General features: G+C 40.2%; 1 protein-coding gene across 9 annotated transcripts in view; it reads right to left on the reverse strand.

The window, feature by feature from the left end:
- CADPS (calcium dependent secretion activator) overlaps window positions 1-21876 on the reverse strand; it is a 527814-nt gene extending 505938 nt beyond the window's left edge. For all 9 annotated transcript variants that reach the window (XM_055134465.1, XM_055134464.1, XM_055134468.1 and 6 more), the window contains exon 1: window positions 21425-21876. In XM_055134465.1, the coding sequence (XP_054990440.1) occupies window positions 21425-21862 (438 nt within the window). In that variant the 5' untranslated portion in view covers window positions 21863-21876. The remainder of the gene's footprint in view (window positions 1-21424) is intronic.
- Between the last annotated feature and the right edge of the window lie 1624 nt (window positions 21877-23500).

Below are 23500 nucleotides of genomic sequence, written 5' to 3' on the forward strand. Positions count from 1 at the left end.
ATTAAAAGCAGTAGGAAAAAAATTATGAAATAGGAAGAGCTCTTGAAAATAAATGATAAATGGAAGATGAATGGAATATAATCAGAAACTTGCAAAGAAACACAATGAGGCAATAGCATTATAAAAGAGATGCAAATGTGAAAATGCTTAATTAATCAGTAAATTCAAATCAAAACCAAAAGGTATTGTCTCATCCTGTAAGAATGGTCTATATCAAAAACACTAGGAAAAAGAAATATTGGAGAGGATATAGAAAAAAGGAAACCTTTATATATTGATGAGAATGAAAATTGGTATAGCCACCATGGAAAACAGTATGGAAGTTTCTAGAAATAAAACTACCATATGATCCTGCAATCATACTCCTATCTGTCCAAAGAACATAAAACACTAACTCAAAAATGTATATGCATACCTATGTTCATTGCAGCACTACTTACAGTAGCCACAATATTAGAACAACATACACATTGGCAGATGACTGTCAGAAATAGTGCATGGTCTAGACTAGCTTTTCCTCTAAGCAAAATTTCATCCAAAAATGACTTACATATGGAAATTTACTGCAAGTGTGAAAATCTAGGTGTAAGATAGACTTCAGATCTGGAGCATAATACTGTCAACAGAAACCACGTTATTGTCATATCTCAATTACTCCACTATCTCCAGCCTCAGTTGAGTCTCCTCATGATTTGAAGATGAGGGCTAGGAGCAGTGGTGCCACAGACTTCTTGCTGTGTCAGTTAGCAAAGGAAGAGTAAGTCAACTTGGGTTCCAAGGTCACCTATGTCCCAATTGTATTTCTAGAACAGTGCCTTTCAGATAAAGGGTTTTGACAGATCTACATTTATTTAGCTAGGGACAGGGGAAAATATTGCCTGAAAAACCTTTAATTCTGTTTGGAATTTGGGCACAAACAACAGGTAAGTAATGTCCAATAATGTCCACAAAAAGCAGGATATACAGATTAAAAGCAACATTTGCAGGGGTTAGAGAGTTTGCATTGGGATAGGTTACTCTTGTTCTGCCTGTGGCCAGCCCAGTTTCTGTCCCCAGCACCACGAGATCCCCTACACTGTGCTGTAAATGACTTTCTGATCAAAGTAACAGGACTAGCCTCTAAGCACCAATCCAAAAATAATGATAGTCACACGTTTTAAAAAATAAACATTTATAATATACAGTTAACGGTTTCACTTGAACCATCTCAAGTGACTGAACATACTGTTTAGAGCCACTTGGGTAATTTTGCATATTGTCTATATTATTCTAATAATATACTATGTATTGCTTATCTGAGTCTGGGGGTATGGAACTAATATAAATATTCAACCAGCTTATCATAAATATCTTAAAACAGCTGTACCAAAGACCTGGCGTTTCAAGTAGACAAGCTAATTTTGTGTAAGTAAAATCAAAAGAAACGACTGCATGTTCTAAATATCTCTGTTGCCATCAGATTTGCAGAAAATCTTTGTTCGGATTTTCCTTCAAATCCTGGGAGTGAATTATTTTTGTTCTGAAACCAAAGCTCAATGACAAGGATAACGTTGAGCAATAAATTATGCTGGAATCAAAAGAGTATGTCAAAGGGTAGTGATTAGAGAAAGCCTTACAGAAAAACACTCGGATGTGCACACAAAACAGGAAAAGCGGAGTTCTTTCTCACTGTGAGTGAAGAGGAGAATGTTCTAAATCATAGATCTCCCTAAATTTTCAGCACATAAAATATGCATAATTTTGAATTTGGGTTGCTTTTCTAACACCATCATTTATTACCAGGTCATAAGAAAGTAAACAATTTTGTATTGTATTTTACTTACAATGAAGGAGGCCTACATTTTTAAAGTGAAAAGTGCTGAATTGTTTTCCACACACAGAGGTCAGTGCGGTGACTACATTATGTCCCTCTCTAAGAGCTCAACATGGTCTTTTGACTCAAATCCTAATTGAATATTGACTAAAAGACAGCTTTGAGCTCTCAGCACAGAGAAATAGAGAGGAAAATATGAAAAATTCTTTGGGCCGAATAGCAAATCCACATTGGTTTAGAATTGCTGCTTGGACTGGGGGCAGGGATGGGTAAATGTTTTCTGTTTAAAACAAATACAAACCTTAGCAAGTTGCAGGTTCGCTTTGAAGATTCATATAAAAAGCAAATCACAATAAGCAGCAGTACATCTGTTGCCTGTGGAACATAGATAGTAGGAAGAAATCCTTTTCTTTTCTCTACTGCCAGGCAAACAGGATGGCTGGCAAATGATGTGAAGCCATTATAAAAGCTGATAGGATGTTGCTTCTAACTGCGCCACAGAAAAATACTAGACTAAATCATGCTCATTGCAAATTAAGATTTTTTAGACGATATGTATATATGTATATACATATGATACTATTCCACGGAAATCCTTAAGCCCCCAAATATCTTAGAGGAAGACCTTTCAAGACAAAGCCAAGGCTAATCACACTCCGTCTGGCAATCAGCTAGAGGCCTTGCACTTTCTCTGACAGGTCCCACATTTCAGTTCAGTGGAATGTCCACTAGAGCTTCCCAGGTACACACATTATTTTGAATGGCTCCTGACTACCCATCAAATAAAAGACAACAAATGAAATCTAACAGTATTCAGGATTTTTCACTGCCTGATTATAATCTCTTTTTGATCCTTTGTCATATGTGTTCTAACTATGGGTGATTTCTATGTCTTTTCCTCATGCTGTCTCTAGATTATCTATTCTCTTGCTTCCCCCAGGATCCGAACTGCTGCAAAGCTACAATGCACCTTTTTCAAACATGCTGGCTGTAACCCTCCAGAAGCAAATGAGGTATTTGGAAGTCATTAAGATGGTAGGAAAACTTGGGACCCAGTAAATCTGAATATATCTTAGACTAACATCACCTACCTTCTCAGGAGACCTATACACACAGATAACAAATGGATAATTACATCTCATTTGTCATTGGAGCTTTGAAAGACTGAACTGAAGCATATACTCTTTTTCTAACCCTAATCCCTTATCTAAATCTTACCATCTCTATTAATAAATGAGGTTTAGGAAAGAGAAGATGTTGTTACCTAAGTACGTACAAGAAAAGAAATGACTAGGAACCTTATGCTTTCTTTTTAATATAAGTTACTCTGGCCACTAATAAGTGTGATCCAATAATTTTGCCATTAAAATTAGGCTCTTTTTGAGAAGGAGCGAATAAGAGCATGCAATTGAAAATACATTATCTTCCAGATGCTTAAGCATTCTTTTTTGAAATGGAATTTTATCATTTGTTGTTAAGGATGTGCACAGGCTTCTTCTTTAGTCTAGCTAAAACACGCTTAGAAATTATTTCTTCAGTTCCCAAACCTGCATCTCAAGTCTAGATTTTTCATATCTCCTCCTGTGGCCTTAATATTAATTTGGGATTATGGTTGGGCTCTTTTCCTCTTGGGGCCAGGATAAGCCACCTATATCCACTAAGCTATCTGGAACCAAAAAAGGATTACATGTACAATTTCTGGAATTAAATCAGGTCTGGTGCTACAATCTTTGTCCAATAGTCATTATGTTCACCACGATATTGTGCAGGAATGCTTTTGCACCTGCACAGGAAAAGAAAAGAATATTGGCCACTGGACCTAAATGTAATCTAAAGGGTAGGCACCTTGCGAGGCATTTATGAAATTTGTAAAAAGACATGTACTCCAAGCATTATGACAAATACATAAAAATGACTCTAATAAAATAATGAAGACAAGGCTCAACAGTTATGCGAATAAAATACCTTTTAATTAGCTATTTGAGACAATTATATACATGGAAACTAATTCTATCTATAAGATCTTTCTAGAAATTTTTCTGCAAAATTTTAACAATTAACTGTGCAAGATAAAACATTCAAGCCAATCTGTGACCTTTTCTCACATTGTAAAGACATTTTAACCCTCCTTCCTCTCCCATTTTCACTCCAGGCTTTCCATACTTTGCTTAATAGTACATCAGGTAGGGCACTTGCCTTGCACATGGCTGGCAGGGGTTAGATCTCTGACACCCCAGAGATCTGACAGTCCCTTGAGCCTGCCTGGAGTAATCCCTGAGTGCAGAGCCAGGAGTAAGCCCTGAGCACAGTGGAGTGTGACCTAATTCCCCACACACATACACACCCTACACACCCCGCCCCCACCCCCGCCACAAAAATATACCTTAGTCACTGCCTGCTCAGAATCTTTCAGTAATTCTCCACTGTGTACAGATAAGTTTCCTGTCCCACCCAATTACTGGACTTGGTTAAAAGCATCCACAATTAAGAATCAATTGTTCTTATTTTATCTCCAGTATTAAAATATCATGCAAATGTATTTGCTCAGAGGTACTCAAATTTGCTTTGTTGTATCTCCTCTTGAATACTTGAAAGCATCTTTTCTTCCCCATCCCAGGCTCCTAAACATAAATCTCTACCCTTTGATCTTCTCAATAGCTTAAGTCTAAATTCAAAGACCACTTTTTTCATTAAGATGGGTCAAAAGATATTTTATCTATTAAGCTACAGAAGCATTGACTGTCTATTTTGAAACTTTCCAGGGGTCTAAAACAAGTCTGAGATCTTAAATAAAAGTACTTATGTGAAATTGAAATTTGAAAATATAAATTAATCTTTAATTAAATGACTTCCCAACATATGTCAAGTTTACTGTTAAATTTAATCTTCAAGAAATATCCCTACTATCAAAACAATTGACAAATTTGCTTTTTAAACTTTTTGAGAGACTTATTACACCAAGGTTTCTGAAAAATTATCATTATTTATAAAACAAGGTAAGACATAATTTTTAAACAATGACCCCCCAAAATAATAACCCTTCCTCAAATAGAACAATAGTACCCCCTGCCCCTAACAGTCAAAGCAATCCTTCAGTAAAAGAAGATGGGAAGTATTACTTTTCCCTACTTTCACCAACTTCAAACTGTACTACAAAAAGGCAGTAATTAAAGCAATGTGGTACTAGAATAAGGACAGACTCTCATATCAATGGGAAAGACTAGAAAACCCAGATACAGACCCTCAGATTATCTTAAATAAAGGAGCAAAAAATAAAAAGTGCAGCAAGGACACCTCTTCAAGCAGTGGTGCTGGACAATGCCCCAAAGGAGAGAGAGTATATATATAGAGAGTGTATATATATGCATATATATAGTACATAGAGTATATATAATATAATATATGTATATATACATATATATGGAGAGAGAGAGAGAAAGAGAGAGAGCGCCTGCCTTAGAGGCAGGTGGGGGTAGGGAGTGACTGATGGGAGAGACCCTGGGGAAACTGGTTCTGAAAAATGTACGCTGGTGGAGGGATGAGTGTTGGAATACTGTATGACTAAATCCAATCGTCAACAGCTTTGTATTGGTTTATCTCACAATGATCAAATAAAAATGTTTTTTAAAAAAAGTGGTGCTGGGAAAACTGGTTGGTCATATGTAAAAAAAAGAAAAGAAAAGAAAATTAACCCAGATCTCTTTCTAATACCATGTATAAAAGTCAGATCAAAATGAGTTAAAGGGGTCTGGAGAGATAGCACAGTGGGTAGGGTATTTGCCTTGCACAAGGCCAACCCCGGTTTGATTCCCAGCATCCCATATGGTCCTCCAAGCAGCACCAGGGGTAATTCCTGAGTGCAGAGCCAGGAGTAACCCCTGAGCATCGCCGGGTGTGACCCAAAAAGAAAAAAAAAAAGGGTTAAATGTCTTGCTATCAGATCTGAATCCATAAGGTACACAGAGAAATGTATAGGGAGATCCGTAGTGACATTGAAGTATCTTTAATGAAAAAATGCGACTGACCAAACAAGTGGAAGCAAAGATAAACAAATGGGACTGCATTAAATTAGGAACTTTCTGAACCTCAAATGAAATGATGACAGAAATAAAAAGATATCCCAACACACTGGGTGAACTATTTGCCCACCAATTCATCTGATAAAGGGGTAATATCTAATATTTACAAACACTGGTAGAACTTTACAGAAAAAAATTCAACCCATCAACAAATGGGGGAAAGAAATAAACAAAAATTCAAGGAAGAAATACAAATGGCCAAAAGACATATGAAAAAAATCTCTATATCATTAATCATTAGGGAACTGCCAATCAAAACAACAATACAGTATCACCTCACACAAGAGAAATGAACATTCATGGTGGGTTTTAGAATTTTGTCTGACCGGAACTCAATCATTAACAACTTTGTAACTCTGTATCTCATGGTTATTGAATGGAAAACAATAAAGAGATAGAAAGAAAGAAAGAAAGAAAGAAAGAAAGAAAGAAAGAAAGAAAGAAAGAAAGAAAGAAAGAAAGAAAGAAAGAAAGAAAGAAAGAAAGAAAGAGAAAGAAAGGAAGGAAGGAAGGAAGGAAGAAAGAAAGAAAGAAAGAAAGAAAGAAAGAAAGAAAGAAAGAAAGAAAGAAAGAAAGAAAGAAAGAAAGAAAGAAAGAAAGAAAGAGAGAGAGAGAGAGAGAGAGGGAGGGAGGGAGGGAGGGAGGAAGGAAGGGAGAAAGGAAGGGGAGGGAGGGAGGGAGGAAGGGAGGAAGGAAGGGGAGGGAGGAGAAAGAGAAAGAAAAGAAGAGAAAAGAAAAGAAGACAAGAGTAAAGAAAAGATCCTGCCATTAAAAAAAAAAAAAGAACAGCAGATCGCTTGGGATGGGAGATGTGTGCTTTAAGTAGATAAAGGACCAAACATGATGGCCTCTCAGCATCTGTATTTCAAACCATAAAGCCCCAAAGTAGAGAGAGAAAATAAGAAGAAAATTGTCTGCCATAGAGGCAATGGGTGGGGTTGAGTGGGGTTGGTGATAGGGGTACTGAGGACGTTGGTGGTGGAAAATGTACGCTGGTGGAGGAATGGGTGTTCTATCATTTTATGACTGGAATTCTATCATGAAAGCTTTGTAACTGTATCTCATGGTGATTCAATTTTTACAAAGGGGGGGAGAAATTAAGAGAAATTTTAAACTATAAAGAAAAAAAACCAGCAACAACCAGTATTAGTGCAGAGGTGTGGGAAAAGGGACCCTCATTCACTGCTGGTGGAGTGTCTACTAATCCAGGTTTCTTGGAAGACAATATGGATATGGCTCAAAAAACTAGAAATGTGAGCTTCCATGTGACCCAGCAATTCCACTCCTGGAAATACTCCAAGGGATGAAAAACACAATGCAGAAGACATTTGCACTGCTATGTTGATTGTAGCACTATTAGCAGTAGCCAACATCTGAAACAAACCAATGACAAAGAACATATGATTGAATAAAAAAGCTACAGTACACATGTACAATGGAATACTAGCCGGCCAAGAAAAGAACAAAGGCATGCAATTTGCTAATACATGATGGATCTGGAGAGTGAAATGAATCACAGGGAGAGACAGACAGAATGCTCTCATTCAGATAGTAGGGGAAACTAATAGCTATAGAACTAGGGAACAGAACTGGTCCTTAGTAGGAAGGTTGCAACTGTTGTGGAGGGCAGAGGGGTGAGAAATGTTAGGGCAGGGTTCAATGACGATAGAGGGAAGTGGTGCTGGAAAGAAGTAAAGTGAAATGTATGATACCATATCAGTAACAGTACTGTAAACTGCAGTGCCTTAAAAGGCAGGGAAAAAGCAAATAAATAGCCTACCAGAGAGGTAGGCTGGGGGGCAGGAGAGGAACTAGGGACATTGACAGAGGGAAATGGGCACTGATGAAGGGATTGGTGTTGGAACACTGTACACCTAAAGCTTGATTATCAATTTGAAATTCATGGTGATTCAATTAAAAATGGAATTGAAAAAAATCCAAGCCTGTGTTTTGGAAATTTTTGCGATTAAAATAATAGGTGGATATGGATGTGAAGTACATTTTAATGTTTGTATGAGTAGGGTAGAACTTATAAAAAAGATGAAAGGTCATTTGTAGACAACCATTTGTCTAACCTTAATATAAATTATATAAATGATTATAATTTCTCAGAAACTTTGGTGTAATCACAGAAATCCCTATAATTGACTTTTTCATTCTAGCCTTCAAGTTTTTAAGAACCCTGACCACAGTGAGCATGAATATGCAACTGTTAGAAAACTGGAGTGAGTCCAAGATGTATTCATGAGGTTAGTGTGCTATCATTCCTTTAAGCAAGTGGGATCACTGCTGCCTACTTCAGAATGGTAATTTAAAGTAGATGTCCCACCTACTCAAATAGTTTTACAAAAGAAATTAAATGGGGGCTAGAGAGATAGTACAGCAGGTTGGGCAATTGCCTTGCATGTGGCAGACCTGGGTTTGATACCTGGCATCCCATATGGTACCCCAAGCATCACCAGGAAGGATTCCCGAACACAAAACCAGTAGTAGCCCCTGAGCATCATGGGGTATGGAAAAACTTAAATTTAATTAAACTTTTAATGGAATCATCATCAATTACAAGGAAATAAATGATATAATTTTTAAACGTGGTAAATGGGTAGAACATTTTCTATAATGTAAGTGGCTTAAAATATTTTATTGTTTTCTAAGTAATCATGAATTTAACGATTATTAACATATGCGTCAACCATTTGTGAAGAGCCCACTAGACTAATGTACTAGCCACTGGAGATTATGGAATACTAAACAGAATCAGCTCTGTAGAATCAGGGGAGGGGGAAAAAACAGGTTGAAGCAACGTGTGCTGAACTCTCCAATGTAGTTAATATAGTACCTGGATTAAGAGTGTATGTCTCAAAAGACCTACAGCAGTTCTACCATTATTATAGTATGAAGTTAAGTTCTGTAACTCTTTTGTTTTTGGTTTCCTCCTCTATAAATTTAAAGTGAACAGTACCTATCTGACAGAATCACTTCAAGGAGTAAATGAAATAGGCTTAAGATTTATGGAGTGTTGATTCACAGGAAAGCAAGAGTCCTGTTCGTTAGAGTAATTGGGTACCACTGTCTACACAGGAGAGTGACAGAAGGCCAGGTGGGGAGGACATTTCAAGCAGGAGAAACAGCAAGTGCAAAGACAGGCACAGAGCACGCCCAACGGTCCAGGGATGTCAAATGATTTAATGAAGTGGGTTTCAACTGCCTGTCTGTGAACTGGTACATGTCCACAAGTATGAAGAGGTAGAAAACAACTGGTTTAATGAGCTGGTGCTGTACAACAGCAGGAGGTGAGGCTGGATGGGAGGTGATACTCCACACAAATGAGTTTATGAAGCTTATCTCACGTAAGCACCATAACGCTACAGAAGAATTCTGAGCAGGAAAATTTTGAATCATGCTGCAGAATAATCATTCTGGTAGCTGGGTAGAATACATGCCCCCAAAAAAGGGCAAGAAGAAATTAGAAGATTATTGCAAAAGTACATGGAAAGAATCAAAAATCCCAAATCAGGATGCCAGTGAATGTTCAATAAAAAAGGATGAAACTGTGTGAATGCTTTGGGGGAGCATATGAGAAACAAGATTTGAAGTTGAGTTGTGCACTCTGCCCTAAACTGTATATGATAGAACCAACTAGGTCATTCACTGTGTGACAAAAATATAAAAAGGGAATGGACCTTGATGAGAAATCTTATTATAGAGCGGTCAGATGACATCCTAAGGCAGATGTCATAGAGGTTAAAGCTCTTACAAGTACCATCTGCAAACCAGAGATGCTGGTCCTTACCAAGATACTGAAGTTAAATCAAATTTCTCATTACACTGTTGAACATAATGATTTTTTTAAAGCTTTTTGGGTCACACCCAGGAAATGTTCAAGGGTTGCTCCTGGCTCTGCACTCAGGAATTCCTTCTGGTGGTGTTTGGGGAACCATATAGGATGCTGGGAATCGAATCCAGGTCCACCATGTGCAAGGCAAACACTCTACCCACTGTGCCATTGCTCCAGCCCCCATAATGATCTTTTTATAGTAGTAAGACTTTCATGAAGAAAGCAGGTTTTTTATTTCTATTCCAGAGCTAATTTTTCATCTCACTGTTGACCCCATCACAACATGTTCACAGATTTGTACCAGTCTAAAACCAAACCTTTAGCAGGACTAATGTGAATAACTACGTATGTGTGGGTTTGGAGGTCTTATTTATGCTGGAGATAAATTTAAAGGAGAAATACAGATATGTTAGCAGTTAAAGCCACCACTGTTGGTGACGTTTCCCAGAGATGGTAGAGAAATAAGAAGGAGCTCTCTATTAGGGCTGCCATAACAAAGCACCACAAACTATATGACTTGAACAACAAAAATACATTGTCTTATAGTTCTGAAGGCAAGAAATTCAAGACCGGAGCATTGGCAGGGTTGGTTTTTCCTGAATAGTATGAGGAAAAGCATATGCCTAACCTAACTTTTAGTGGTTTTCTGGTGGTCTTTGGTATTTCCTGCTGAAGCATGTCTCTAGTCTGTACTCCTCTTCACGTGATATTCTCCCATGTTTTCTGCAGAATACCTGATCCTCCGTGACCAAATTTCTCTTCCGGGTGAAGACATCAACCACAGTGGATTAGGATTCACTTTACTTACTATATCTGCAAAGACATTTTCAAAATTAGATCAAATTCTGTGATATTGGGAGTTAGAGTTCCCATATGTGGATATGGAGGTTCATGTTAACACATAATAAGGAGAAAGGATGGAAACCTGAAAAATATCAGTATGCATGACTCAGACGCTCTCCATATCTTGTCTAACAGGTTATGTTGTTTGTTTATGTACCTTAATTTCTCAATCAGATCAATAGACTCTCAGAGATCAGGAAGACCATCTGTCTTCACATTATTTGCCAATAGGATTTAGTGAGTTTCTTGTGTGTGGAAGGGGCTCAAAACAATTGTCTGATTATGCATAACAAACAAAAATTGAATATGGAAGAGTCCCCAGGAAATGTTTTGAACACAGTATGTTATGACACGTTGCCTTATAGACAACAGTTGCTGTACTTGTCAGAAAAATCGCCAATGTAGATGCTCAAGATATATTTTAACTCATTTGCTTAAACAACTCTATGCCTTCCCATCCACACCAAAAGGCTGTTTTTCTGCATGGGAAACAGAAGGCATAATTATTTGCAAGAGTTTTCAATGTTTTTCTTTTGCTTTCTTTAAGTGGCATAGTAGATTCTCTGTACCACTCTGCATATTTCCCATTTCATTGTCTTTCTGAAAGTATTGTTGCCCATGGAGGATTGATGAGTTAGTATGCACTCCTAGAACCCATGGGTAAAAGCAAGAATGGGTAAAAGCAAGGGATCTCTCAACTTCTGACTGCACAAGTGATCCTGAAAAACACTACATGCCAAGCTGATATCTTTCTTTGACTGGCTGCAAAGAGAACAACACATTAACTGTTTGCTCCCTATTTCTGAATTTCAGAAAGCAAAAGACAACCAAAAAAAAAAAAAAACAGAGGTTTGGAACACTTGGGGGCTTGACAATTCATTTATCAAACCTCTTAATGTTTCCAAAAGTTGTTAAAATTTGTGAAAGTAATAGCTTAACATAGATAATTTCCTTTTTGACTATTGAAAACCATCAACTAACCCAAACCGAAGCACATACTTTTGGGACCTCCTCAGTGGTGCATGGGGACCCAGTAATCACTCCTAGTGACACTCAGCCAGGCTTGGCAGGAAAATGGAACTGTGTTTATGCCCAGGAATGTTGGGACCATTATAGTCATACCCAGTAGTGCTAGGGAGGGGGCACCCCAGGGGTGTCATCTGGTGCCAGAGACTAAGTTCAGGGTCTCCTATGTGCCAAGCATGTACTCTGGCTCATTGAGCTACATCCCCAGTCCTAGTGTTAGTTCTTTATAGAATTCCACAACCTCATATTTTCATTACCACAATAGTAATGTATTTATTTCCTCACAGCAAGGACTAGACAGTGAGCAAATCAGTGTCAAAATCCCACGGAATAAAAATAGAGATGAGACATATATTTAGAGCTACATGCATATATATATAGAGAGAGAGAGAGAGAAAGAACTTATACAGCTTGTTACATAATATTGACAACATTGAGACTGATATATTAAGTGAGTAGATTCCATGATAATGCTCTTCATTATATTTTTTTCTCTTAAGAGCTAAATAAAATTTATTAAATAATATATAAATTTAGTTTATATATATTTTAATATATAAAATATAAAAATTCAGTTCCCATTTGGCTCCTTCTGACTTAATACTTGATTATCTAAACATGTATTATTAATTTATTAATGGCACAAGTTTTCAGATTCTGACATTGCGGGAAATTTATAATTGCTTTGGTCTTTTAAAAAGACTGTTCTGGGACTAGAGCAATAGTCCCAGTGGGTAGGGCACTTGCCTTGTGCATGGCTGACCAGGGTTTGATCTTGGCACTGCACAATGCTCTGAACACCCCCAGAAGTAAAGTGATCCCTGAGTTCAGAGCCAGGAGTAAGCCCTAAGCACCACTAAGTGTGACTCAAAAACAAAACAAAACAAAGAGAAGGGTTTTTGGGCTGTATGTTCTGAGGAATAATAAAGGGGGGGACTTGACCTTCTATATAACCCACCCCAGATCAATGTCCAGCACCTCATATGGTCCTCTGAGTACTGTCAGGGTGTATACTGAGTACAGAGCCAGGAATAGGCCCTTAGCATACTCTGGAGTGACCCCAGCACCCCACCCCCACCCCACCACTCTCCTCTGCCTTTCTTACTAAATGACTTTTTCTCTCATAAGATGTGGCTCATTCGTAGGAGACTTGTCTTGAACATGTAAGGTACTGGGTTTAATTCCCTGCATCGAAGGTCCCTATCTTTGAGGTTCTTAAAGTTCAGTGGGAGAGAGGCACATACACAAAGGCAATTCAAATATAACATACAGGAGCTAATATGGACATGGACTCATTAGCGGTAGGAATATTTTGCTCAATATAAAGGCTTCTTGAAGGAGATAGCACCTGAGTGAATTAAAAAACAAATGAGAGCAAATCAAGTGAAGTTAGGTGAGAGAGATATTTTAAAATAAGCAGTAACAGAAGCAAAGCTAATGTGGAATTAAATAGCCTAGGGCGTGTGGTAGACAAAAGGTACAAGATGATGATGATGATGATGATGATGATGATAATGATGATGATGATTGGACTGGAGCGATAGCACAGCGAATAGGGCATTTGCTTTGCATATGGCTGACCTGGGTTCAGGTTCTTCCATCCCTCTCAGAGAGCCCAGCAACATACTGAGAGTATCTGGCCGGCACAGCAGAGCCTGGTAAGCTACCTATGGTGTATTCGATATACAATATACCAAAAACAGTAACAAATCTCACAATGGAGACATTACTGGTGCCCGCTCAAGCAAATCGATGAACAGTGGGACAACAGCGCTACAATAGTGCTATTATTACTACTGCCACTGATAATATATCCTCCATATTTACCACATATCAAGGACTTGCTAAGCAATTAAAATGTTTTTTTTAATACTAATTCTCAGTATTTACCCCCATGTTTTATAGATAGGGAAACTTAGACTTAAGGGTATGGAGAATGTACCAAAGCCATAGAGTTACCAGGGTACTAAGTTGAACAGAAATTTGAACCAGAGGTTGATGGCCTACAGTTAGTGAAAAATTTCAGTAAAAGAGGGCTAAAGATGTATTGTGCCCTCAAATCATCTCTTTTACAAGCAGTGCTATAATCATAACCAGTAACTTCTAGATTCACAGATACTCTTGATGATGGCAGGAAAGGACAGAAGAATCTCTACTGTCAGTACTTCACATATATTAGATTGCTCAATCCTGTCACAAAAATAACAAGACCTGGCACATATAAACTTAGCAATAGCAAGAATACATATAGAATTTACCACTTGCCTGCCATTGTTCTAAGTGCTTTACTGTATAAACTTAATTTTCACAAGAACCACTGAGGGAGGTATCACCACTATCTCCATTTTATTGTTGAATAAACCAAGTCACAGAGGTTAAATAAGTCGCCTAAAATCATAGAGCCTATTAGAGGTACAGCAGGAAGCAAACCTCGACTTTCTAGTACCACAATGTATAATATAACCACTGCCCATCACATGCCAAAAGCAGTGACCAAATTCCCGATTACTAAACTTATTTCATTTCCCTTTCCTAATCTGCTAACAATTGAGAAGTAATTCATGCTTGCATTTATAAATGAAACATGATAAGGTTTTGCTGATTGTCAGCCCTCAGACTCTGCAGAAACTATAAATCTGATCATAACAGAGATACTGTTGCCAGAGACAGTGAACAAAGAGTTCCAAGTTTTAGATTTTTTTGTTGGATAGTGATAAAATCCTGTAGGGACAATGTCAGAACATCAATATCTGGGCAGCAATGGCAAGAAGGGATGATGCTGGCAGAACAAGATGCTTGGTATTCTATTATCCAGATAAAAATGGTGGGCCCAGAATAATACAGTGGGTAGGGTACTAGCCTTGCATACGACTGACCTGGGTTCAATTACTGGCACCATATATGGTCCCAAGAACATTACCAGGAGCACCTGACCACAGAACCAGGAAATAAGCACTGAGCATCACCAGGTATTGCCCCAAAGCAAACAAAACAAAGCAAAATAAACAAAAAGATGTAAACGGTGTCCCTCTGAGAAGAAAGGCAATTTAGAATTATCAATATTTCATTATTTAAGAGATGCCTTGCTAGTCCTATATCTATTGCCTTTTGCATTCACAAAACTCAGAATCACAGGGAGATAGTTCAAACAGTGGAGTCCCTGTCTTCATGAGGCCCTGAGTTTCAATCCTGGCAACACATGGTTCCCTGATGTCAATAGGTGTGTCCCTCGTGGGCCTTAAGCACCACTGGGGTGGCACTGGTAGACCCTGAGCTACACCAAGCTCTAATACCACACTGCCAGTCTGAGCAATGCAGAGTGGCCCTATGTCCCATTAGTACCTCTATGTGTGACTCCTACAAAAACAGTTTTTAAGGCTCAAGTCCAGGGTCAGATAAAGACTACAGTAGGTAAGGTGCTTGCTTTGCATGCAGCTGACCTGGGTTCAATCACCAGCATCACATATAATCCACTGAGCACTGCCAGGAATAACCTGAGTACAGAGCCATGAGGAGGCCCTGAACACTGTTGGCTATGGTCCAAATATCAAATAAATAAATAAACCTCAAACCCAATGTTTTTACATCTTCCAATTATAAGAAAAGCCAAAAATATATAAATTTTAATTTGAAGTATCTTGAAAGTTGATAAAAGATTTTTTTTCATCATAAGGCCAGAGAGATAATACAAGAGATAGGACACTTGCCTTACATACTGCTGAACCCAACTCTATTCCCAGTACCACATACGATGGTCCCCCAAGTACTGCCAGGCATAATCCTTGAGTGCCTCTTGTGCAGCCCCCAGTTGTTTTTTTTTAAAAGAAGAAACAGGTAAATGAAAATACATGATAAAGCAAGTGACATTTTGCAGCCCACTGTCATAGTTTGTAATCTCTATTAGTTTTTAGCTTTGTAAGATCTCACCTCTTCATTTGAAAATTGAAATAGCTGGACACAGGGAATTCTGATTTCACTTCTGTCTCAGATTATTTGAAGACATAGACTTATTTCTGAGAATGCAAAATTACAAAATGCAAGTTTGAATGAAATTCTAGGTCTCGGCAATGAATAAACACACTGCCCAGAGAGAACGATGAACTGTTATACCAATCGGAGACTGCAGAAATTATTGTAAATTCTTCCATTCTTTTCTTCAAACAACAAGGAAATGGCCCAGAAGATAGGTGTCTTTTTTATAATCAGTGACTTATTAATAGTTGAGTTTAAGACAAACACAATTTTCAGTATATATCCTTTCCTTATATCAGCCAACAACCTTCATTCTATTGAGCAAATCAATTGAATGCCTAAATCCAGTCATGTCTATAGTCATTATGCACTAAAGTTTTTCAGCTACATGCATCAGTAAATATTACTCTTTCTCATCTTCATTTTGATTTAGTCCTTTAGTTAGGTTTCTGGCACTTAGAACCAAATGAACTAGACTAGAACCATTTCACTAACAATGAACCACATTCTTTCTGCCCATTTTCTCACTGTTATCTGTTTTTATTTATGCTCACAAAAAATTTAAACACTTAAAGCCAGTTTAATTTCTATATTGTTTTCTCTACTGCCATGTCAAAATTGTGCATCTATTTATATGTGTGTATGTGTGTATATATATATATATATATTTATACCTACACACTTCACTTCTTCCTTCTTTCCCTACTTTAATACTTGTAATGAACGTTTTACAATAAAATATGCCTTTTATCAACTATTTGATATCCACATGATATCTTCCAAATAGGAACACAAACACTCTAATCAGAAACATATCTCAAAATAATGCAACTGAATCTAGGAGAGTGATTGGTATAAGGAGTGACAAGTCATTTATTTAGAGATCAGTCCTAATTTAGTAACAATAATAGACACTTGACCTCTGATTACATTTCAATAGAGTCTATGGCTCATTAAACTTTCTCTTTCAAAAAGTCATTTGACTTCTATCAGTTTATACAATACAGTTTTTTAGTCCAGTTTTAGGCTATTCCAAATGTATAGTGAGTCAAGAAGCTCTCCTTGCATTTTTGGTATCCCAAATTTTCATAACATCTTTCTATGTACCAGAGCATAATAGTTTTAGCCCATTGCACCAAGGAGATTGTCTGAGGGCAAGGAGGTTGGAGAGATGAATACCAAAAAATCATTATTTAAAGAATTCAGTTCTTTCTCTGATGCATAGAAACACATACTTCTTTTTTATTAAAGGAAACCTAGTTTAATAGCCAGTTTTAACTCCCTCAAAAGGTTAGAATATTTTATTTTATGAAAGTTAAATTATGTGTTGCATTGACAAAGCAAGACTAAAATTTTTGAAGAGTAGTGGTAATCCAAATGTCTCAAAGCAAATCTGAGTGGATGAATCTCTAGTATTGATCATGCATATATAGACACACACAGCTGACAAATCCTATAAAATTTCAATTTTATGAAAGGAAAGACAGAGTTCTTATAGCTAGTAATGATACAAGATTAGACATAACTTAATGGCAAAAATATAAGCTGGATCACATGCAAATTAGTAACTTGAACTTAGTATTTTCTAGTCATAACATTGTCTAATGAAAGAACAGTTGATATAGAATACACATTCAGGATTTCCCCCTTGCCTTCTCACTCACACACAAATATGTACCCAAACCTATAGATATGCATAATTTGTGTTTTGGACATTTGTAGACCAGGGAAATTGAATTCCTAGCCTGCTTTAAAAACTGGCCACATTAGTCTAAATATTACACGAACTTGTTTCCAGTGCCTAGTTTTACATTTCCTCTTGGAATATTCCTTAGTAGTTAGTTCACATGAGGTAGTCACCCGTCACCATTAGTACATAGTTTAGAAACATATGGTGTAGTTCTGTCATGCTGACTTCTAGGTATACACTCTACTATCCTGACAGAAGAGTAAATGTGTAGAGCTGTCTTTCAAATAGTCATTTACAAACTTCAAAACCATCTATTGTAATAGTCCCATGACTAGATTTTTGTTTGGGTCATATATTAACATTACCACCAGCATATAATATGTAGATTTACAGTAACTCAAATAATATCCCTGTAAATAAAGAGTTTGTCATAAGTTCATTTTAAAGTCCCTTCTTTTAACCAAGAGGATGAACACATGCTCAGGTATTCTTTTATTCTCAAAGAAGAGTGATACAAAGTAATTCTGTATCTAAACTCTCAATACTGTCTTTTTCTGTCTAATCCAGTTGTACTTCAGACTGAAAAGATCATCCCTACCCCCACCTCAGCTCAACCTTCCTGGGGAGATGAGCACATCTGTCAGCAGTATCAGACAACAGCCCATCTTTCTCATTCATATTCCTTATGAAATTAATACCAAAATGTTCATGTTGCCCATGCTGACTACTTGATAAGAACACAAAGAGAATTCAATTCAATTCAAAGAGAAATATACCTAGATGAGGAGATGCATTTGATATGTTGTCAGGATGCAAGTTTCCGTTTTACATTCTAGAATGTTTCTGGGGGCCAGAGTGATAATAAGCAGGTAGGGGCTTGCCTTGCTTGTGACAGACCCTGGATTGAACCTAGCATCTCAGGACCACAAAGCACCAAAGAAGTAAGCCCTAAGCACTGCTGGGTGTGGGCCCCCCCCCACCAAACAAAACAAAACCTTTTTCTGGCCAGTGTTGCATTTTAAAAGATAGTGTTTTGGATCACAATACCTCATCTTCAATTCCCACCTTTTTATTTTTCTACATAAAGCTTTAGGCAACTGAAAAAAAAAAAAAGACTTCTCTGAGTTCCAGTTTTACCTCCCAAAAATGGAGAGGGTAATTCCTACATTGTTAGGGTTACTAAAAACTTTCAAATTTATCATAGAAAAAGAAATTTAGCATGAAAACTGAGGAAATTTGAATAAACTATAGATTTTAATTGACAAATAAGTCCTTTAAAAAAATGGTAACATATGTACCATGCAATGATAAGATTAATGTTAGGACAAAAATGGGTGTGTAGAAAAGTGGGTGTAGGGTATATGAAAATTCTCAATTCTGTCTTCTCAATTTTTCAGTAAATCTGAAAAAAAACTTTTTAAAAAATCAAGTCTGTTTAAAACAATGATCTAAATGAAGCAGACGCTTGAAAAATAGAAGCCAATGTTGTGATGAGCCTCTGTTTTCATAAAGTCTGTTATTCTTGATATAAACTCACCACCCTTCCTCAGCTTTATCAAGACATAATTGACGTAAAATAATGTCTAAGATGTACAGCATGATGTATAGCATGATGATTTCATAAAATACCTTTTACTTTTCCCAGTTCAGCAGTCTCTTCACAGACCATTCTGTCTCCATGCCACTCATGATCTTTGTCTACCTCATTTTTTCTGTAGTTTGTTCAAATTCATCATTTTTATTCTACTACAACTTCATGTTTAGCATATACTTAGCTTTTTCATTTACCCAAAACTAATTTAAGCACATCCAACTCATTTGGGAAATTAAATTGTATTACAATGATTATGTAAAACTTTTATGTTACTTAGATGATTGCTCTGTTTTGATTTTGTAGTTTTAATCGAAATTCTTTCTATTGAGAGGGAAATAACGAAACACACTTTTTCAGAAAGTCACTAATAAAATATATTGCTAAGGAAACCCAAATTATCTATAATTTTTTTTGTAATATACTTTCTGCTTTCCAGAAGAGCCAGCAACCCTTCAGTAGCTGTGTGGGACAGTATTTAGCACCAGCACTACAATAGCTAGTTTGAACAATTGCTAGTGTTCTGAGTTCACCTTAGAGTTTCTTCTCTACTTACAATGACTATGTACGAAAACAGAATCCACCTGCCCCTCAAAACCAGAGCTTTCAATGGATTTAGAGAGAAATAAATAAATAAATCCACCTTATGATGATCTTTCTCAGGTGACTGCAGACTCTGTTCAGAAAAACAGTCTGAAGAGAATGGATTTCTTTCCCCATTCTTTAGTGCTGGATTTAATCATCTATTTCAAAGACAGAGTCTAGCAGCTTTTGACAAATAAATAGATCCTTGTTTTTATTTTTTATTTAAGTCACAACAGCTTTCATTGCCAAAGGATTAGATTATTTTTGGTTGGTGCTGTTATTAAATGGGATGGATTTTGGAATTAGAATTTACAGCTCCAAATCCTCTTTTGGATTAGACAGCAGACACTGTCAACATAATTCCAAGCTGAAACTTGAGAGATCAAGCCCTCTGAACCCAATACCCAATATTAAGAGAATACCCAGAACTTTTACCTCTTTGAACTTAACTTCCCTTTCCTGTATTCAAAATTCAGATTGAACAAGCAAGAGGGGCTAAAAGTGAAATGTGGACCCCACTTACTCCTCAACCAGGGAGCAAGTTTTTCTTTTCTTTTCTTTTCTTTTTCTTTTTTCTTTTTTGAAGTAACTGACAAAGCCTGTGACAGCTGAAGCAGATCCTTGGTGCTGGGTGGTGTGTATACACATGTGGGCAAAACAAACAAAGAAATCTGTGCTAACTCAAGATAAGACTGCATAAATATAGGAAAATCTGACTGCGCTACAGCAACATATAATTCCCTAGGAATTATATGTTTTAAATAGCAGCAACACAGAAATCCACTATTTTAGGAATCAGGTCTCACATCCTGGTGCTGGGATGGTTACAGCTGGGTGCTCACACCGCCCCTCTTCACCGGCTTTTCTGTTCGCGCGTGTGCAGCGGTCTGATTTGAGAAAGGAGAGTAGAACTGACTTTCCTCAATAACTAACTCCAACGCAGTATCTGGCCCCATGTTGCATACCCTGCCACTGCCCCTCCTCTGCTCTTCATTGTGATAGGCGAACAGCTGATGAAAATAGGCGCTAGTCCACCGCCCCCCGCCCCTAGCACACACACGCACGCACGCACATACATATAGCCCGGGCCATCCAGAGGCATGCCCCAGTCTTGGAAACAAAAAGCTGTTTGGGGCTTTTTGGGGTTTTGGGGGGGAGGGGTGAATGCTTATAATTGCGAGGTTTTCAGCAGCTGCACTAAGACAGCGACGCTCAGAGCTGAGGACCTCGGAGAGCCAGAAGGTGGCGGCGAAGTCACCTTGGGAAGAGGAGAGGGTCAAAAAGGGAAAGATAAAGGGGATGACCCTGGCCCAAGAGTCCAAAGGTGTGTGTGTCTCTCCTCCGGGGTCGGGAAGAACACGAAAGAGTGGAGGGAATCTCAGTAGTGAAGGGGATCGGTGACCCGGGATCCAAGGGCGCCCCTGGTAGGTGATCAGCTGACCCGGGCCGGAGAAGGGTGCCCTTCACGGTGTCCCTGGAAGCTTTTGACTTCCGACTTAGCCCCTGCAACTGTTCTCAGTCGGACCGCAGGCTCCGAGGCGCACTTCTCGCCGCACGCCCGCGCCCCCACCTGCCGGGCGCCCTCGCCCGCGGAGCGCACGCCCAGGAGGGCGGGCCCCGAGCTGAGCGCAGCCGCTGGCGAGTCCGGGGCACCCTGCAAGCAAGCCAGGCCTCTCCGGGTGCCGCGGGCTGCAAGTCCCTCCCTGAGCCTCCGGGGCCACCGAGCCCGACCTGCCCGCCCCGCTCCAACCGGTGCTTCCGGAACGGGAGGCCCCGGCGTGCGGGGCTGCGCTCCCCGCGCCAGGAGGGTCCCTGGCCGTTGCAGGCGCGCTTCGGGCCGGGCCCGGTGGCCCCGGGGAGCCTCGCAGCCCCTTCCCCAGGGCGCTGTCTGCTCCTCCTCGCCAGCTGCGCCGCCAGCTCCCATTGTTCGCCCCGCCCGCCTGGCGACGTCCAGGCGCTGCACCCTGGGCCTCCCCAGCGCACTTACCTTCTGCTGCCGGCGAGCCATGTCGGTGGGCTGCTTGGCGTTGAAGGGGTAGGCAATGCAGCGCATCACGAACACATACAGCTGCAGCTTCTTCTTCCTCTCCTCCTCCTCCTTCTGCAGCCGCTCCAACTCCTCCTTCTCCTTCTCGCTCACCACCGACGGGCTGGGGCTGGAGGGCCGGCCGCCACCGGCGCGGCTGCTGGGTTGCAGTCCCCCGGCCCCGCCGCCGCTGCTCGCGCCGCTGCCCCCGCCGCCGCCGGCGCCCACCCCGGCCCCGGCCCCGCCGCCGCCCCCCAGCCCGGCGCCGCCGCCCGAGCCCTCGCTGGTTCGGCTGGGAGACAGGCGCGCGCCGGACGCGGCCGAGCCGAGCACCTCCTTGCCGCTCTCCTCCTCCTGGATCTCATCCGATTCCTCTTCGCTGGACGAAGGGTCCAGCATGGTGGCGCCGGGATAGGGGGGTCCCTGGAGCCCCCGCCTAGGGGCGCAAAAGGTGGGGGGCGCTGGAGGCAGCTAGGGGGTCGGCTCTCCGGGATGGGCGCTTCTCACCAGATCGGGGAGCGAGCGTGCTGCTTGCTGTCTCGGCCACCGCGACTGCTGCTTTCTGCTGGGCGAGCGGGAGCCGGGCACAGACCCAGGAGCGAGAAGGGAAGAGAGGAGGGGAGAGGTGCGTCCGCCGACCCAAGGTGGGCACGGCAGAGAATCAATTGCGAGCGCCGGGCCCGCAGCCGGATGCCATCTGCAGCCGCTGAAGGAGGCGCCTCCAGAAAAGATGCCGAGTGTTGCAAGCTGTCGATGCAGCCAAGAGCCGAAGAGGCATCTTGCCGATTGGGGAGGGAGCGGCGCTTACGTGTTTATTGGCTTAACTCTCCCGTGTCCGCGGCGTAAAGGGTGGCTGGGGCGGGGAGAGCGCGCATCGTACCTGAAGTCTCAGAACCCCAGGACTGATCCTAACGCCCCTTAACCCCACGCATCCCCTCCGGTCGGTGGGTTAAATCCCCTTTGGACAATCCCCTCTTGAGGATCATGATTATAAACCCCAACTTTCTTGGCCTCTACCTCTCTCCCTCCCGCTGCGGGGGGGGGGGGGAGTTGGGGGGTAGTTGGGGGAGGCGGGCTGAAGAAATACACAAACCAGTGATGACTTCTCAGTGAAAAGTGGCTATTTGGAAATCCTAAATCTCGAGGGCTCACTAAAAGAAAGATGGGGAAATTCCAGATGGAAAAAGAGAACGTCTGCTATTAGCAAGATTTTTCACACCTGGGGAGTGCGGGCAGAGGCTCGGCAGCGAATTCGTTCCACCTATGTTAATTCTGCTCCCTGCAGTTCACTTTACATCCAGCCTCTCCAATGAAAATAAACGTGAATCAAATTTTGAGCGGATTGGTGTGTCGACCAATTAGCTCAGCTATTGAGGTAAAACCCCCCGCCCTTCCCTACTCTGCAAAAGCTACAATAAGCATTCTTTAATGCCAAGAATAAGACTTTTTTTTAAAAAAAAAAAGACTAGGACTGTTTTCTAATGAGAGGCATCTACCAGAGAAACAGAAGGATTTCTGCTTTTACACAAGCCCTACCTCTATCCTGGCTCACGAGAGTCTGGGTAGAGTGAGGACCCTGAAACCAGACAAAGTCACCCCAAGAACTCAGCGGCGTCAACATCTAATGCGTTGACTCTGTCTCGCTGTCTTGAACACCGCTTCTAGGTTATCTATTCAATTCAAAGCAGCAGATGGTGCCTTCCTTAGCTGCTTTCTTTGAGGCCAATAAACCTGGTGAAGTGGGGAGCTGGCCAGCGTGCTGAATCCAATCAGCGATTGGCAGATGGATTGAAAACAAACCACCCCCTGCCACCCGGGATCTTGGGCTATGTGGAGACCTCCTCACCTCCAGAAACCTTGTCGCCTATATTTATTTTGTGTGTATTTTATAATATGTGTCTTTGACTGCTCTAATTTTTGTAGCTACTGGTGGAAGTTACTGTGAAAGTTTAGTATGCATTTAAAGTGTATATCGCAGCTGTTGTTAATGTATTTTCAAATTTGCCATGAGCTTAACTTTGATATGCAAATGACCAT

Source organism: Sorex araneus, chromosome 4, assembly GCF_027595985.1.
Source record: "Sorex araneus isolate mSorAra2 chromosome 4, mSorAra2.pri, whole genome shotgun sequence".
In the NCBI taxonomy this organism is placed as follows: Eukaryota; Metazoa; Chordata; class Mammalia; order Eulipotyphla; family Soricidae; genus Sorex; species Sorex araneus.